We start from the raw sequence: 18,386 nt of genomic DNA on the forward strand, positions 1-18,386 counted from the left end.
TCTGTCCTTTTACCCTTTGAACAGCAAGCCGGAACTGGATTACATTTCAATAGAGAAAGCTATCAATGGTCACATTGAGACGGGAACAGATGGGAAGTTCGCCCTCCAGTTCTATTCCTTTGGATGAGACGGCGGTGAGCAATCGATAGAGAGCAAGGGATGCTAGCGCTCTTCTACTCATATTCCTTGCTTCAGTTGGTTCAGGAAGCTTTGGCATCGAGACGCATTACGATAGCTATAGCTAGGCCGGGTGGGATTCTCTCTCTATCTAATGGTTATGAAAAAAGTGATGAATCAAGTGGATCCTTTGCCCCTTACCTCAGTAGCTGGGAAGGCAGGTCGTTAGCTTCAACTAGTTCAGTTTGAGTCTTTCTCAGGAGTAGTTACATTGCAAGTAGGCAGAAAATAAGTAGTGCGTTAGCTTACCTGTTCATTTTCAAACAACCCTTGTTTGTGCTCCTTTATCTTTCTAAGCCGCTCTCGCTAGCAGGGAATCTAGTTCAACAAGGTCCATAGGGTGATCTCGCTTGCAACTGGGGCGCGTCTGGTGGTATCGTATATAAGATCACACGGCTGCTTGCTTTTAGGAGCGATCTGTTCATCCAACTTGAAATATCGTAAGTAAGAGAAGAAGAAGAATCTGACGCCCAAAATTCCCATGTCTTTCTTGGTTGGACCAACCGGCGAAACAGATCAAATGATTGTTCTAGAATGGCTATTTCTCACAATTGCTCCTTGTGATGCAGCGGAACCATGGCAATTAGGATTTCAAGACGCAGCAACACCTATGATGCAAGGAATAATAGACTTACATCACGATATCTTTTTCTTGCTCATTCTTATTTTGGTTTTCGTCTCACGGATCTTGGTTCGCGCTTTATGGCATTTCCAAAAAGAAAAAAATCCAATCCCGCAAAGGATTGTTCATGGAACTACTATCGAGATTCTTCAGACCATATTTCCTAGTATCATCCCGATGTTCATTGCTATACCATCATTTGCTCTCTTATACTCAATGGACGAGGTAGTAGTAAATCCAGCCATTACTATCAAATCTATTGGACATCAATGGTATCGGAGTGCGCCTCTTCACGAGGGTGATTTAAGTGCAACGAAATGCCTTAAGAATATGGTTCGTGAAGCATCTGGCTTACCGGTAATCTCCCATTCCCGCCGTCGAGAGACTTAAATAACTATAGCATGCCAGAAATAGGGAGTTGAGATGGTTAGACCTAGACCCCGAAATGCTCCCAGCATAGAAGCCTATGGTTCCATCTTGTTGTTGCTGGAGGTACACATCCCTCTTCTCGGTGTGGAGCGATATACGAGAAATAGATGCTCAGCCTGAAATGTCCGATAACGACGCTGAAGTAGTGAATCTATCGGCACCATAGCTGTGGCATACAACTTTGGACCTAACGGCCGGCCCAGTAACCTTTCGGAATGGGGGATCCCCGTTGGCAACAACCATGGTAGTAGTTGCGGAACTTCTGGGCCGGGAGAGGACAACCTCTTGTTCCTTCTCCTCTTTCTTCACTTCGGGGACGGAGGTCCTACGGTAGGTAACAACAGGTACAAGCAACTTGACCGAAGGGGACCAGCGCTTCTACTCTTCCATCGAGGAGCCGTTCGCAGCGAGAAGCAAGGGATGTCGTAAACGGTGGGAGGTCACAGAGAATTTACCTATTCATAGAGTGATCCTATGATCGATACAGGATATAGACTATCTCTTTCTTTATTCGATTCTTTTTCTGAAAAAAAAAAGGGTGACTCAACTTCTCAGCTAGAGTTGGGGGTGGGACTTGTTGGCATAATGCAAGCTGGAACGTGGGAATTCGAGGTATCATGAACTACTACTAAAAACCAAATTTTTTTTCTTTTTGGACAAACGATATCAGGTCAGGTCTATGGATGGATCCAGATCTACGGGCCGGCCGGCCTCGGCCGATGAGCATAGGGAATCTATACTCAAGCGTTCAACTGGGCCCCTGACAGGATAGGTGAGGAATCTTGATATTTTTTATTGGGGCCTACAACTTCTCCGAGCCGACTAGCATCCCTTTCCACTGTGCATTTCTCGAACAAAGAAGACGACTATAGGATCGAATTCGCTTTCCATGGTGAACTGGTCGTCCCATACCTTCTGCCTGTCTCATATGTGTGGAACCAGGTCTTTTTCGGTTCCAACCCCCCCCCCCTGAATACATAGGGTAGGTAGGACTGGGTGAGAAAGGGTTCCCTGTTGCCAATAAACTTTCCCCGACCTTCGATTCCCCTTACTCATAAAGGGTCTTACGGTCGGTACTAACTAAAGAAAAAGAGTCTTCTTTCTAAGAGTAGGCGTGGAGAGCTTTTTGCGGGGAAACTTGCAAGTATAGTTTGGGGGGAGACGGGCGTCGACCCAACCTTATGAGTATTCGGACTATAACAGTTCCGATGAACAGTCACTCACTTTTGACAGTTATACGATTCCAGAAGATGATCTAGAATTGGGTTAATTACGTTTATTAGAAGTGGACAATCGACTGGTTGTACCAGCCAAAAGTCATCTACGTATTATTGTAACATCTGCTGATGTACTTCATAGTTGGGCTGTACCTTTCCCAGGTGTAAAATGTGATGTTGTACCTGGTCGTTTAAATCAAACCTGTATTTCAATACAACGAGAAGGAGTTTACTATGGTCAGTGCAGTGAGATTTGTGGAACTAATCATGCCTTTATGCGTGCGCCCGGAAAGATAGGCCGAGTGCTGAGCCCACTCTGGCTCAGCCACACCACCCAGGATGCGAGCCACCCAAGAAGCAAGCTATTACAGCGAGCGGATGGAGTAGTATGGAGCCGAGGAGCAAGGCAGTAGATAAGATAGAAGAAGGGGTCAGGCTCCCGGTGGAGCAGAGGATACGGTTAGGATAACGAACTTGAAACGCGGAGCCCGAGCGTCTGGCGAGCGAGTGGTTAGTGGCCAATAGCGCCCTAGTTGATGGCATTCCTCTCTGTGGCTGGCACTCGAGGAACCACGAGGCACTCCATACAGAGCAAACAAGTCTTAGGGATGAGACGCCTGCACAAGGACCTCAATTCTCATTAGGAGGTCGAACCAAGGACCTGTGGAAGTGAGGGCTAGCCCGTCCCCATGGGCAACGCAACAGTGTCCTGAGGGAGGAGTTTAGAGGCCTTATAGTAGCACGGACTTCTTTTTATTTCTAGGTCATGCGAAGGGGGCCAGTCCAAGAGCGTACTGTTCCTCTACAAAGACAACAGACGCTCTCAACGGCTAGGCGCCACTCTCTTTCTGAGTTATTCCAGCTTCTTCATGATTTCGTGCCGCGGTGAACAAACAGAACAAAAAAGAGGGCCATCTCAGCGGAAGGAGAAGGACCTGCAACGGCAGAGACTACTGACCCTAGTCTTGTTCTTAGCCGTCTTTTATGAGTCCGGAAACCCTCCTCAGAGGGATCCTAAAAATAGAATAGAGAAGGGCGGGCAGGGCTTCCGCAAGAGCCTCCCCCCTCTTCCCGGTCAAGATAGATGGGAAGGAGCCCTATCAAGGCCATAACCAGTCTCTTTATTTATGTACGTACACCTTTATTTCAGGGTGGGGCCGCCCTTCCTCCTGCTAATCCGGCCATTTCCGAACCTGTCTTTCTCATCCCATTCAATGGAGGACTTTTCAATTCTTGCGATTCCCAGCCCCCTTAGCTTATTATTTTATATATATATATATATATATATATATATATATATATATATATATATATATATATATATATATATATATATATATATTATTTGAAAAGGGTTCCGCTCGGCTAAATAGGCTCAATGATCTCTTTCTTCGTTTCGTTCGATAGGTCGGTACGGCGCTCCGCGTGGTTATATTCATACATGTTCCGACTCGCCGGTCATTATGTATCTAGTGGCATGGCGGGGCAAAAGAAAAAAGGGAGGGGGGGGGAAGCAACTACGAAGCTTCATAGACTCGACAAGTCGCTCCGCTTATAGAATATAATGAAGTAAGCTAGCGACACTCCTAGTAGCGAAGGAAAGGGGCATTCGGGAAGCGACTAGTCGCTTCTGGCGAAGCTTCTAGAAGGCTGACCACTACACAGAGAGATCCATAGATTGCAAACAAACCTGACCCCTATCTATCGTCGTAGAAGCTGTTCCTAGGAAAGATTATGGTTCTCGGGTATCCAATCAATTAATCCCCCAAACCGGGGAAGCTTAAGCGGAAATGAAAGGGTAGGGTGAGGGAAAAGAAAAGGGGGGAAGCAACTAAATTGAAGGCTTCGCTCCCAGATCGCTTCGTGAGCTCATTTAGTAGACAGCACGTGTGCGCCCCTTTAGAGAAGAGATAGGGGCGAGTACTACACGAGCTCGTACGTCAAGTACGGAACGAGCCTTGTCTACGAAGCAGAGCGACCTCGTCTTGCTCGCTTCTGGCGAAGCTTCTAGCACTGGATAATAGGCATGGCAGGAATACGACTTTTTAGGTCGACCACTACACTACATAGAAGCGATAGCGAAGCCAAGCCGTATAAAGGCGAGCAGCCCTTATAGGAATAGCAAACGACCTACTTATAGCCCTTCCCAATTTCCAGTAGTAAACTTCCCAAGTTTAAGCAGGATAACCCCCTCTCTATTCTTCTCTTCATGTATGTGGGCTGCCTGCCCCATCCCGAATAGAGGAACAGGAACAAGCTGAAGAAGCGAGAGAGATTTGAGATTCCGTAAGTAACTCAGTGCTAAGAAAGAAGGGCTTGGAAGAAGAAAATGAAATACGAACAACCGCGCTGGTTGTAATAGATCGACTTTCATGCTAGTTCTTGCTCCAACATGAAAGTTCCATTTCAAGGAAGGACGACGTACTATGATACTTTCTGTTTTGTCGAGCCTTACTTTGGTCTCTGGTTTGATGGTTGTACGTGCTAAAAATCCGGTACATTCCGCTTTGTTTCCCATCCCAGTCTTTCGCAACACTTCAGGTTTACTTCTTTTGTTAGGTCTCGACTTTTTCGCTATGATCTTCCCAGTAGTTCATATAGGAGCTATAGCCGTTTCATTCCTATTCGTTGTTATGATGTTCCATATTCAAATAGCGGAGATTCACGAAGAAGTATTGCGCTATTTACCAGTGAGTGGTATTATTGGACTGATCTTTTGGTGGGAAATGTTCTTCATTTTAGATAATGAAAGCATTCCATTACTACCAACCCAAAGAAATACGACCTCTCTGAGATATATGGTTTATGCCGGAAAGGTACGAAGTTGGACTAATTTGGAAACATTGGGCAATTTACTGTATACCTACTATTCCGTCTGGTTTTTGGTTCCTAGTCTGATTTTATTAATAGCCATGATTGGGGCTATAGTACAGACTATGCATAGGACTACTAAGGTGAAAAGACAGGATGTATTCTGACGAAATGCTATTGATTCTAGGAGAACTATAATGAGGGGGATGACAGATCTACTAAAGGAAAGTAGCTTGATATTGGTTCAAATCCAATTCGTGAGATGGCCATCTTGGTCATATAGATGTTTTGACACCCTGATTTTCTTTTCTCATTTTCGAATGACTGTCCCATTCCATTTTTGGTAGAACTTCAAGCCTGGACCCGCTATACGATGTATTAGTAGAAACCCTGGGATACGACGACCTGCTCCTTGAGTATCCTGGGATTGAATACCCCGACCTCCCGGAGGCTCCCGAGAAAGCTATTTCAACCTTCCAGACAGTTAAGGGCAATTCCTACGCCCCTCATCGGTCTGAATCCCCACCCCCGCATAACACTTACTATATTTTTCAAGAAAAACTGAAAAAACGCTTCACTTCCTGACCTTATTCTCGAGTAGGAAGGGTTCTCGCTACTAAATGAATTTCTTCAGTTGAAGTAGCTCTTTCCTGAGATGTCTTTCAAGCTGAAGAAGTAAGGGCTTCTCCAGCATAAGCAGGTTTAGGAACAAGGGAAGGGTCTAAGGCAGTATCGATCGAAGGTGCCCCTAGGGATATGGCTCTTTCTTCTCGTTCAGCTTCTCCAGTATCCATTGTTTTAGGACTTGAACTAGATAGGGAAGTTTCCTTATTTTTTGTTGAGGCTCATTCCGGAGCATCCCGCGCATCTCTGCTCATTCCGGAGCATCCCGCGCATCTCTGTCAAGCCCTCCAACCTCTTCTTTCTTGGTATATGTTGTCTTTCCTCAAGGCTAAACCCAAAGGTATCTAAGGCAATCAAACCCAGCTTTTCAGGTAGCTGCTTCAATTGCATGCATCTCACCCCCACGCTCGTTCGTTCCCCACGCTCGGTTGACTTACCATATTAGTCTTACAATACGCTCAATTCAAATGAATATGATAAAGTCTAATGACATCTCACACCACCGTATAAAAGAATAGCATCTCACACCACCAAAGGTAGACTGTCCTCAAGTAGAAGTCTTTGCTGCTGAAGCTGGTTTTATGAAGAATCCCGGGGAAAGGTGCTTAGGCTGTTTTAGTAAAGTAAGTCAAATAAGTACTCGGATGGGATAAGTTCCATATAAAGAGTATTCTCACTCTAAGTAAGGAAGTACCTTAATTATATAAGTATGTTCCGCTTCTGCTTTCCCAGTTAGTTTGAAGTTAAACTTTTTGAATCGAAACGAACAGATGACACAACGTTCCCAACCACGTCATGAGAAAAGAGTTCTAGTAAAGAAGAAATGTCGTAGAATATGTGAACTAAGACATTCAAGCTAAACCTAGTTTAACGGATATCAGACTTTCAAGTAGAATGTCAGAAGTAGAAGAAGGGAGTGAGGCATTAACGAGTATCCTGAAATCCTGTGAGTAAGAAAGCCCCTTTTGACTATCTATCTATAACTGGGGGAGTTCTCTGAAAGCAAGGGAGTGAGCGGATAATAGCCCCCGGCGATTGAGGGGAAAGAGTCTGTTGTTGCGTCCCCTGCATTGTCATTAATGCCAGTAAAGGTAAAGAGAGAAGGTGCCCTTGTTGATTATTCATATTCGAATGAGAAACTAACTACAGACGAGTCTCTGGGATATGAGCAAAAGGTAAGAGATCAAACCGCTTCTGCCGCTGCTTTGGGATAAAGGGATTCTCACTCCAAGTAGGGAATTTTCTCAGTAATAGGATAGATGAGTCTCGGAAGTCAGAACAAGGCCCTGGCATCTATGCCAAGTGAAGCCTCATGAATAAGTATAAGGAGTGATGAAAGCCAAGTAAGTAGCTGCAGTTACAGGTGTCTTTTCTGCGTTTAGGAGTTCTTCTTCATTTAGTTTCGGAATCTGGTTAGGGAGTTTCACTCTGGTATGGGCCAAATGCTGCTAAGGTATCGCCGTTTGAGAGGAAAGAGTGAGAAGAACTAAACAAGAGAGAAAACCCTATCTATCTGGAGATATACCTGAAAGCAAGGAAGTACATCACGGGTGTGGGGCACTACCGCTTATCCTTTCACACACCAGTAACACGGGCTGCATTATGTCCTCAAGTATCTGCTCTAGTAAGGAAATAGTTGAACAAGTCTGCTATTCTTGACTTTCAAATAGGTATAGAAGGAAGAGAGTAAGGAGTTGAGTCCCGTCGATGTAGGCTAGAAGAACAATCCGTCTCATATGCAGGACAGTCTAGTATCCATATCTTGAATAGGAGTCAGTGTGCATGGTCAATTCCATCTTTCTGCTGAAGGAGAATCCAATACCAGTACTCAAATAGTAAGTACCGAGAGTACGATAGTGATTAGCTGTCGAAGGCGATGAAGAAAGGAATTGGCTTGCTAGAGGACTTGCTATATTTTGTTGGCGTTCAATGAACCGATCCAGCCTTTGTTTGAGCCGGTGGGTTGTGATTGAGCTTAGCTTGGTAGATCTCGCACCGTAATGCTAGTGCTTATTTACGAAAAATAGATTGTTGGTATGGCAGCAGCTACCAAAAGCACACTAAGTTAGTCACAGGTAGAAACCTATGAGCTCTACTAGCTCTCCGACTCTATAAACTTGTCTTTCTGGTACTTTTACCCCATCTTTCTTGCTTGCTATGAGCATTGTTACTGCTACTCAGAACGGTCTTTCTTTGCCGGTTGCCGAAGGCTCTTAAAACCGACAGAATGACCCGGTAACGTTGCACTTCATCGGCTGATTTAGCAGCAGTAGCATTAGTGGCTTGGCTTTTCGGGCTGAAGGAAGAATCCTAGGGTGGAACCAGAAATCAACGGATAGAACCGATTCAACAGGGACTGAAGGTGACAAGCGATAGCCAAGTTAGGTGTAGGAAGGAAGATAAGCATCCAAATCCTCTTTTTATTCCTTAGCTTAGTCTGCTCTTAACACTTCTCGCCAAGTCCAATAAAATACAGACTCTCTATGACTCAAAACCCCCAACCTACATCGTACCAGATCAGACTAGTAACATATCTTAGATGGCTGCCTTCTACTTACATTTACATAAGGACTCACCCTAGGAATGGATTTGATTCATACCTATACTAGTCCTACCTCAGCTTCTAACTTAAGGAAGTAGCTAGCCGCTGTTGCTATGCCGTGTTTGACGATTGTTGCTAGAATGAATAGCCAAATCAAGGGAATGAATCAAAGTTTTTTTTCCGGGTATAAAAGAGGTTTCAGTTCTGATTTAGACTACGTACGGGGCATAGGATGGATAGGCACCAAAGACCAACAACAAAAGAATAACCTAATTCTCTTAGTCAAGGTAGGGGTTCAGATCTCATCATGCCTTTTTTTTGCATCATTTCACCAACCCTACTCACCTTCCTCCTTCTGCTCTTGCTTGCCACTCCATTAATTATTATCAAGCGTAATTCGACGGAAGCTATTCGAAAACTATTGAACTTGCTCCGAAGTTTATGATTTGGCTTTTGTGTGTCACTGATTACGGTTTACGATTGGATTGCTATCTTATCAAATGAATGCTATAGCCATTGAGGCTAGAAAAATCCATTAAAAAAGGAAGGGAAGATTACAATTTTTTTTATAAAGAGGTACCCTTCATCAAGAAAGCTTGCATAAGAAATCCTTCTTACTGCTCTATCTAGAATGAAAATCTAAAGATAAAAATCAATGTTAGGCTGTGGGGCCACAAGGGCTGGGACCCCTAAGGAGAGGTCAACGAATGCTCTACGAATTGGTCTATAGCCGATGAACCGACCAGGACACCCCCCTTTCTGCCATATCTCTCACCGCCTCAGACTAGCAATCCCTAGCCGAAAAAAGTATGAATAGAGCAGTTGAGTGTCTTTCCTTCCCCTATCTTTGTTTGCGACCACCCAACTTAATGGTAAGAAAGCCCGCCTCCTAAGAATGAAGGAATGGATTAATCACCTTTGGGGCTGGTGGATGGATCGCCTTTCCTTAACATAGATGGTGGATGGGCTTCACTTAACAAGCAAGAGAATGGGCCATACGGGTGCCTACATTGTTAGTCTATTTGATTTACAGGAAGAGATATTTATTGAATAGAAAGAATGAAACCTGTAACAGCTTATCGCCAACCGTGCTTCCTACCAACTCCGCCTATCCCAGACGGTCGGTCCTATTGATTTAGCCGCACTTGAACCCGCAACAGCTGCCTCTAGTCCGAAAGCAACTTACTTTTCTGATGAATCTTAGCTTGCTTTTTGAATACAGTCAAAGTGGGACATCCCTTGTTCTCGCATTCGTTGCCCTTCACCCTCAGCTAGTTGCCTTCTTTCCTAGGGAATTCAATCACATCGGATCAGTGAGCTAAAGTTAATCCCTCAACAGCTAAAGTAACTGCTTGATCTGTCACCCTCCGTGATTCAAGCCTGTCACCAAGCCTTAAGTCAAAAGCTCTGGTTTCAAGCCCTTTAGTTTAGAGCACCAAGTGAATCAAAGCAAGAGCTTACTCAGAGCTCGAACTCTATTTAAATCAAAGTCAAGCGAAGCAAAGCAAGCCAGCCAAAGAGGGATAGGCATGATCATTCTATTCTAAAGGTAGAGATCCTGAACTAAGGACTGAAAGCTAGAAGTTCTCTATGTGAACATAGGATCCTATATAAGCACCTGAAAATGCTAGACTAACTGCTCTAGAGGCAACCTACTGGAGAAAGCCAGAGGATGGAAGTTACTCGGTTAAGAGGATTAGGGAATAAACGAAGGAAAGAAAGCTTAACTCGCTCGAACTTCCGAGGGCCAATGAACTCAATCTTGAACCCCTGTTTAGCTTTCTCTTTAGCCTATGAGGTTTGATGACAGACCGTGGTAACTTCAGAAGCTGAAGAGGAGATGACCTTAGAAGATTCTATTAGAAGTAGAAAAGCCTTCAACAAGAGAAGGAGACCCAAGCACAGCCAACCTACCTTACTTATCGAGAAGGGGGTATTCTATTAGATTAGTAAAGCAAAGCACCATTCTTAGTTCTTAGTCATTCGCTCGCTTAAAGAAGACAGCCTCCTTGCTTCTTTTCTTTTGCTATTAAATCTGCTATTGAAGGAATAAGTTGCGCCCTTAGCATGCTTTTGCCCAGGAGTGGGTGCTGACACCATTTTGCCTTATCCGCTCTTGGTGGTTTAGTTAGGGCAGTAGATTACTTAGAGGTTTACTTTATTCTTGACTGCTTTCCAACTATCAAAGTGGATTAGCCTTGGAAACCTTTGAAATGCTTTAACTGCGGGGCATTCAACTGTCAACTGCCCGAATCATACCCAAACCCTTACTCAACCTCTAAAGAAGAAGAAGGAAAGAAAGCGGTCCCTAAAAAGACTGAGAATGCTAATGACTGGAAAGTAGTGCAGAGACCTTCAGGTATGAAGCAGTGAGCTGATATGATAGAAAAATCCCTGTCAAATTGTTGGGTCTGCAGCAAATAGATTGAAAACTTGCCCCAAAGAAACTGACCACCAACTAAGAATAGTGCTTTCCTTTACTAATCTAATAGAATACCCCCTTCTCGATAAGTAAGGTAGGTTGACACTTCCATTCTCGTACGACAAACCCAGATAGATATAACCACTTCCTCATAGCAGACAACAGAAGAGTCAAAGAGGAACAATAGCAGGTTCATGAGAAGTTTTCAAAGGGTGATCAGCCAGAGAAACTAAAACGTCTTATGCGTCACACTAATAAATAATACCCATGAATGACTTAGTGAGCTAGTGAATACACTACTCACACTATGTGTTAGGGTTATTTCTTTTTCGTGAAACTAGTATCAGTTATTCAATTCACAGATATTCATTCGAGGATAGCCACTTCTGATTCATAAAGTTTATTTTGTATAGACTCCTTTTATGAATTGTTTTCCAGAATCCTATGAAAGTCAGAACCAGATACACTCAGAACTAGGATAACTTAGTCTTTCAGCTTTCGCTTATAACCACTGCTATCGACTTATTTCCATCTCATCTTTGTATTCTTTTAGCAAGATGCCTCCTCGTAGATCGAACATGCGCACTACTCCGATAACTCCAGCTCAAACTCCACTACCTCCTCCACAATTCGATCATGCTGCTCTCCAAGCAGCGATATCAGCCGCAGTAGCAGCTGCCCTAACTCACATCAGCGAAAGTGATACCTATAAAACTGGTAGCGGTACCCACTTAACCAACCCTGGAGCTACCCACGGACACCCAAGGGAGTGTTCGTACAGGGACTTCATGAATTGCAAACCCAAATCCTTTAACGGAAATGGGGGAGTCATTGCTCTAATGCGATGGTTCGAGAAAACAGATTCATTCTTCGAAATCTGTTCGTGCCCAGAAGGGAGCAAAGTGAAGTTTGCTACCTGCACCTTCTCTGACAGAGCCCTGACATGGTGGAATAGCCATGTTAAGTCACTGACCCTATCAGTGGCTAACTCAATATGTTGGGAGAACCTAAAAGAGATGATGTTGAAAGAATACTACCCTAGGGGAGAAGTTAAAAAGTTGTAACAAGAGCTATGGGACCATACCGTGATCGACTCAGACATAGTGACCTACACTGACAGGTTTAGCGACCTGGCAGCACTATGCCCCGGGATGGTTACCCCGATTCAAGGAGATGTACTGTCTTCTAACCCAACCAGATTCGATAACGCCAAACGCCTGGCCCATCGACTCATTGACCATGGAGTCCGCCATGGCGTGGTAGTCCCAGTTCCCGAGCCTTCAAAGGGAGGGGACTATAAACGAAAGTCGGGGAAAAAGAGGAAAGAACGAACAACACAGGAAACCGCACAGGAGCAACAAATGGGTACTATATATGCCGCCACAACACCTGCTACTCCAGCACCGCCCAGTCGGTATGCTGGAACTCTCCTGAAGTGTGCAAAGTGCAACTATCACCACACCAGACTATGTCGGGAAATGCAATGCCTGAATTGCCACAGAGAGGGACACACTGCCCGGTTCTGCAGGGCACCGACACAACCGATCTCCCAAATTCCCGGTGAAGAAGTAAACCAGGCCTGTTATGGCTGTGGTGAGACAGGGCACTACAAGAGGGACTGCCTGATAGTGAAGAACTTAGGAGCGGATGGGCGAATTCTGATGATCACCACAGGAGAACCAACCCCGGAGTCCCCAGCGACCAGCGGTACGTCCTCGAAATAAGAATTACTTTAAACTTTAATTTATATCTTTATAAGATTAAAACTTGGGGAAAACATTTAAAAGTAACTATAATAACTCACTCATATGAGCAAGACACAACATGCATAAGAAAACTAAAGATCCGTTCAGGGAAGCTATGATGGCTTAGTATGTACACCAGGGTTGTGCATAGCTAAGATTTTGCAGACTTAGAGTGAGTGATTCCGCCTCAATTCTTGTTCCTTCTTTGGTTGTGGATTTAGGGCAGAGTCACTCAGTCGACCGTGTTATTCATCTTAATTATACATAACTTGTATATGTCGGGGGATCATAGTGGTACCGATGAGGATCGTAATATAGAGTATCGACACTAGTTATCAAAACACTTCCACTATTTGTACTCGCTCATCACGGTACGATTTGTGGCAGTGTTAACATCAAAGAGAAAACAGAAAGCACTAGAAAGTTTACATAGAGTACATTGTCGAGCACACTCGGGATACACCATCGTATAACAAACGTTTCCTTCAAATTGGCCTAGCATTTGTTTCTGTAAAGAGTCTGTTGTCATCATTCGTCATGAATTGGTGTGGTCCTCACCATACTAAGTTCATATATTTCAAAATTCCATCGCCTTAACCGTCAAATTCACGAAACCCTCGTCATTCGTAACGACAGCCCGACCCAGACCTCAAAATCGTCTACCTCATATTCTAAACCCCGAAGTACTCATGCGAGGAGTACCTTGTCCTCCGAAACCTTAACGCTGTATATTCAGCAGACCTTCCCGAACTACCACTCGTCCAACAGATCAAGTTCAAGCACAGAGGCTAAGGACGAATACAGCCCACCTATCACTATTAAGTGTATACGCGAGGGTAGTATTTAATTATGATTACGCAGATTTAGTGTGTGTATTTCCGCCCTATTTCCTGTTCCTTGTTTGGTTGTGGACCTGGGGCAGAGTCACATATCCGACCGTCTTACTAATCTTAATTATATACGACTTGTATACACGAGTTGATGATAGATGGACAAAGTATGAATCCTATAATGAACGTCAGGGCAAAGATGCCCAGGTCTACGATTCAGTATTCTGCCGATCAGAGAAACACAACACCAGGAGTACGGCTGAGAAAGCTAATTTCGGGACGAAATTCCATCTAACGGGGCGATGATGTGACAACCCGAAAACTTCTATCCAGTAAAGTCAATCAATCCAATCCAAGGTCAGACTTGCCTCTGCTATCTTTTAGCATTGTTAGGAGTCTGTTTGAGGGTTCTAAGCCTAGTACACTTAAGGATTGGGTGTAGGGTTGTGTCAGCTTAAGTTCATTGAGTTGAAATCGAACCAGAAACTCCATCACAAGGGGTTTACGGCCATAAACTCTTGGCTGGCCGTAAACTCCTCCCATATACATGATATTCCTTCATTTTTCACCACTTCTCACACTTCCAACTCAAGAAACTCGATTTTCTCTCAACTATCATCAAGAGTTTTCATCTTGATCTTCAGATATGTAAGTGTTTCTTCCATTTGTTAGTTGATACCTTGCTTAATCTAGTGAAACCCTATGATTTCATCTATGATTTCATCTCTTTTGAGTAGATCTTCAAATCTTCATCACTTACACCAAGAACACCAAGAACATATACTAGTTCTTGGACCGTTAACACCCCCTTCAAGCTTCAAAACGTAAGTAATCTTCCATATACTAGTTATCCAATAGAAGCTCTTAACATACACCCTTGAAAACAACCATGTCCCAAGAACAATAAGAGTTTATGGCCATGAGCATCTCCCTTCGCCGTAAACCCTCCTCAAGTTCTTCATTGACTGTAAACCACCATGGCCGTAAACACCTTGGCCATAAACACCAAGGTCGTGAACACACTGGTGTGGCCGTAAACTCCTTTTAGTCAATCACATGTGATTGTAACACTTCATTCCAAGTGTTTCCTAGTCCCTAAGGTTGTTTCCTTGCATGTTAGTTGTTTTAAACACTAATTATATGCCTATATATGCCATTATATGTCATTTAGGACACGTTTGTATTTCGGGAATTCATTCGTGGAACTCCTCGTCCTTACGCGAATCATCAATTGAATCACCCACATAAGGTGAGTTCATACCCCTATAATCAATCTTTTAAATGTTTTAAATGCTTTTAAGGTGGGGAATACAAGTTGAACACAATGATAATTGTGTAAATGTTATTTGTGATAACCATCACATTAAAGGATTTCTTATGCTTTTATATGTAATCAAATCATTTCAAAAACTCTTTTAAAGTTATGTTACTTTATTGTTTATAAAACTCTGTTTTTAAAGTACAATCATAACTCAGTAAATAATCGAGTCTTTTCTTCAAGTCAGATACCGTTCAAGTAAACATACTAGTAAACTATAATAGGTATAGTTTACGGGTTCAGTTCATGCTATACACTAGAACAGAAGGAACACACTATAACGAGAAACGGAAAGAACATACTATACACTAGAACAGAGGAACATATTATACAAATACAAGAATACTATAACATTAATGTGAAACCACTACTTCACGGCTTAGAAATATACTTGTTAGGTCGCGTTTTGTAACCAGAGTCTCCTGGAGGGAGAGCATGAGTTTGTGTATAGATCTATACGGGGTTGACACCCCACACCTTGCTGCTAGCTACAGTAGGACTTGCAAGTCTACGGGTGACAAATATCACATCAGTCCGGCGCCATTGGGTGTTCGTGTTAAACACGTGTCGTATCAGTATGGTTATAACCACATCACATTTTAAAACCTTAATTAACAAACTGGTTTTAAGGTAGTTAGTGCTTCAGTAGTCACTTTATACAATATTACTGAATACTTTCTTTTTCCCATTACATTCTTATTGTGATCTCCTCATATATAAGGTAATGCCAACTATTAAAAATAGTCTAAAACTTGGGAAAACTTACATCATTACAAAAGACAAACAGAGCAGTCGAGTCTTAGTACATTCAGTTAGAAGGGGGCCTATAATGCTAACTTTATGATTCCTCGGTAGATATATCAGGGATATATATTAATCGGGTCCAGTAGACAGTAGAATGTGTGCTTTCTGCTTCATTTCCTGTTCCTTGTTTGGTTGTGGGCTTAGAGCAGATTCACCCAGTCTACTATCTAATCGATCTTAGCTATATATATATATTCTGTATACACCAAGTAATCATAAGGAGTACCAGGTGTGGGTCAGGTCATAGTATACTAATTCAATACACCGATTTCTAGTACAAAACATACTTTTCAAATACAACATTTGGTAGACAAAACTAGAAAATTATCCAGTAAAGGGTTTAATCCATTTTTTTAAACCAGTATAACTTAAAGGACCTTTAGTGGTTAATTCTATAATACCTTAGTTTATACATCAGGGTTATATAAAATTAATACCCGATAGGTAGTTGGATGTGTGCTTTCCGCCTTACTTCCTGTTCCTTGTTTGGTTGTGGGCTTAGGGCAGATTCCCACAATTAACTATCCGTTCGATATTATATTAGATACGGCTAGTATAAACTAAGTGATTATAGAAGGAACTATTGTGGTTACCATTTTTACTAAAGAAAATAAGGGTTTTTCTTAAAGAATGTTTTCATCAAATATAAAGGAACTATTACAGTTAACTCTGTGAGTACCAAATGAATACAACAGGGTTATATACAATGAAGATCTAACAAACAATGGGATGTGTGACTTCCGCCTCATTTCCTGTTCCTTGTTTGGTTGTGGGCTTAGGGAAGATTCACACAATCGATTGTGTGTTTGATTTGGATTCTATATAACATGTATCCATTTAGTACTCATAGAAGGGATTGTAGAGTCATTTTTACTTATCTTTCATCATATCAGAAGATATAGGATCTTCTGGAGGAACAGACGAACTTTTCTAAAAAGAAATTTCAACTTTCTGTACATCACTAAAATACTTATGAACTCACCAGCTTAAATGCTGATCTACTCTTTCAAAATAACTTGTATTCTCAGGAAACTAGTAGACAGATACGCACACTGGGATTCAGAAGACGGAGCATAGTAGCTTCATGTCTTGTTTTGTTATTTACTTTTGGAGTTTATCTTATGTGGATCACATACTTTGTAAACACTTTAATATTAATGCAATGGTTGTGTGTTACTTTGATTACTATGATGCATGTCTTGTGATACTAAACATGACGTCCTCCACCCCCGAACGTTTCCGTCGTTCCGGTTTGGGAGTGTGACAGGTTGGACAATAGATTGATAAAGGATGAATTTGTTATGATATTTTGAGTTAGGTTTTTGATTTTGATGGGTATTATGAGGTGGTGGTGGGGGTTGGTTGTTTTCGTGAATATGAGGAGGAGGTGGGTTATTAGGAAGAATAATAGGAGCACCAAGTTCATTATTATGTGGTATTTGGGCTAACTGTAGGGAAATTGGGGAAGTGTGTGATGGTAAAGGAATGTGGTAGACTTCTAGCCATGTGTCTGGATCAAGGGGAGGTGTGGATGTGTTAGTAAGTGATATGTATAGCTCTTATAAAATGAACATTTAGAGAATTACTTTCGTACCAGGAATGGAGCATTACATCGACATCCTGGTAATTTAATATAAACATATTAGGACCGAAAAGTTCTGAAATGACATGCTCAAACTTGAGAAATTATATTTAGACAAAGTGGAATACCTAAATGAGAAAATTGTCAAAAATAGAAAAAATTATTATTATGCCCTTACGGAGCATACATGAATACTGAAATAGAAATCCAATGCTAATGGAATGAGTAGGAATGAAGCCAGAGATATAGTTTCGAATAGTGAGTACGCACTAGCAATGCATGAAGTATCATTTGTATCAATAGGAGGAGTCAAGTGATTCACTCAAGTCTGCAATCTTCCAATGAGCTATACTGCCTTTGCAAGCTACTCATCGCCTTTACCTCATGTTTGAGCATTCTCGCTCTGGGATATGTTGAAGGCCTGTATGGTTAGTATATATAGTACATTTAGTTTCATATACGTGTTGTCTCTAGATTTTTAGGGAAAATAGAAACGTTCCTAACTCTAGGTCGTGTGTGGTATAGTTCTGCTCATGTACTTATAATTTACACGACACATGTGGAATAACATTGCTCTTTTGCATCAATATGCAATCCAATCCTTGGTGTGATGTATCACAGTACACTATGGAATTTTCAATACCCTCCGGTGGAGTCAGTCTGGAGTATCGCACAATTCTTCAATTTAGGGAAGAGGTTATCAATTTTTATTGTCTTTCCCTCAAATGAAGTTCCTATCTTTTTTTGTTAATTCATTTACCGGTTAGGCGGTTTAGGCAAGTATCAGGCGTCTTGCGGCCGTTCGTATAATTCTTCAATTTAGGGAAGAGGTTATCAATTTTTGATCGTCAACTTGTTCAGTTCTCTATAATCAATGTACATTCGATCGATATATCTTTCCTCTTGTATTTCGGAAGGATGCTGAACAGTACGACGCATTAGCTACAGGTGTTTCGCCATGAATTAGGTCAATTCTGAACTCGACTTGACTAGGCACAGAAAGTCTAGGGAAATCCTCTGTATTTATTTTTGGGTCGAAGGTAAGATATCTAACATGTGGCTTTTTGGGTCTACATGTTGGGGATTAACAGGTTGGAAAAATAGTTCTCTAGATTGGTTGAGGAGAAGGACCTAAGGATTGCTATGAAAATATTAGGAATGGGCTTAGAGAGAAATATAGTTTATGTATTCTAAAACTCGCTTGAAAGAAGTATGTCCGAAAATTCATAAGAAGTTCCTATGGATAAGAGCAAGCCTAAACAT

At 42.3% G+C, this 18,386-nt stretch overlaps 1 protein-coding gene and 1 pseudogene across 1 annotated transcript; both read left to right on the forward strand.

Annotated features, from left to right (window-relative positions):
- The first annotated feature begins 691 nt into the window (after positions 1–691).
- On the forward strand, positions 692–4,562 carry LOC145115383 (Cytochrome C oxidase subunit II-like, transmembrane domain-containing protein). Its single transcript, XM_079051673.1, is given in 3 exon segments — positions 692–1,079; positions 2,407–2,724; positions 4,147–4,562. Coding segments are annotated over 3 exon segments (783 nt in total). The 5' UTR covers positions 692–697; the 3' UTR covers positions 4,230–4,562.
- Positions 4,563–4,685: 123 nt separating this feature from the next.
- LOC145111714 (NADH-ubiquinone oxidoreductase chain 6 pseudogene) lies at positions 4,686–5,841 on the forward strand (annotated as a pseudogene).
- The last annotated feature ends 12,545 nt before the right edge of the window (positions 5,842–18,386 follow it).

The sequence above is a fragment of the Lactuca virosa genome, chromosome 5 (assembly GCF_052849685.1).
Source record: "Lactuca virosa cultivar CGN04683 chromosome 5, Lactuca_virosa_CGN04683_v6, whole genome shotgun sequence".
NCBI classification, from domain to species: Eukaryota; Viridiplantae; Streptophyta; class Magnoliopsida; order Asterales; family Asteraceae; genus Lactuca; species Lactuca virosa.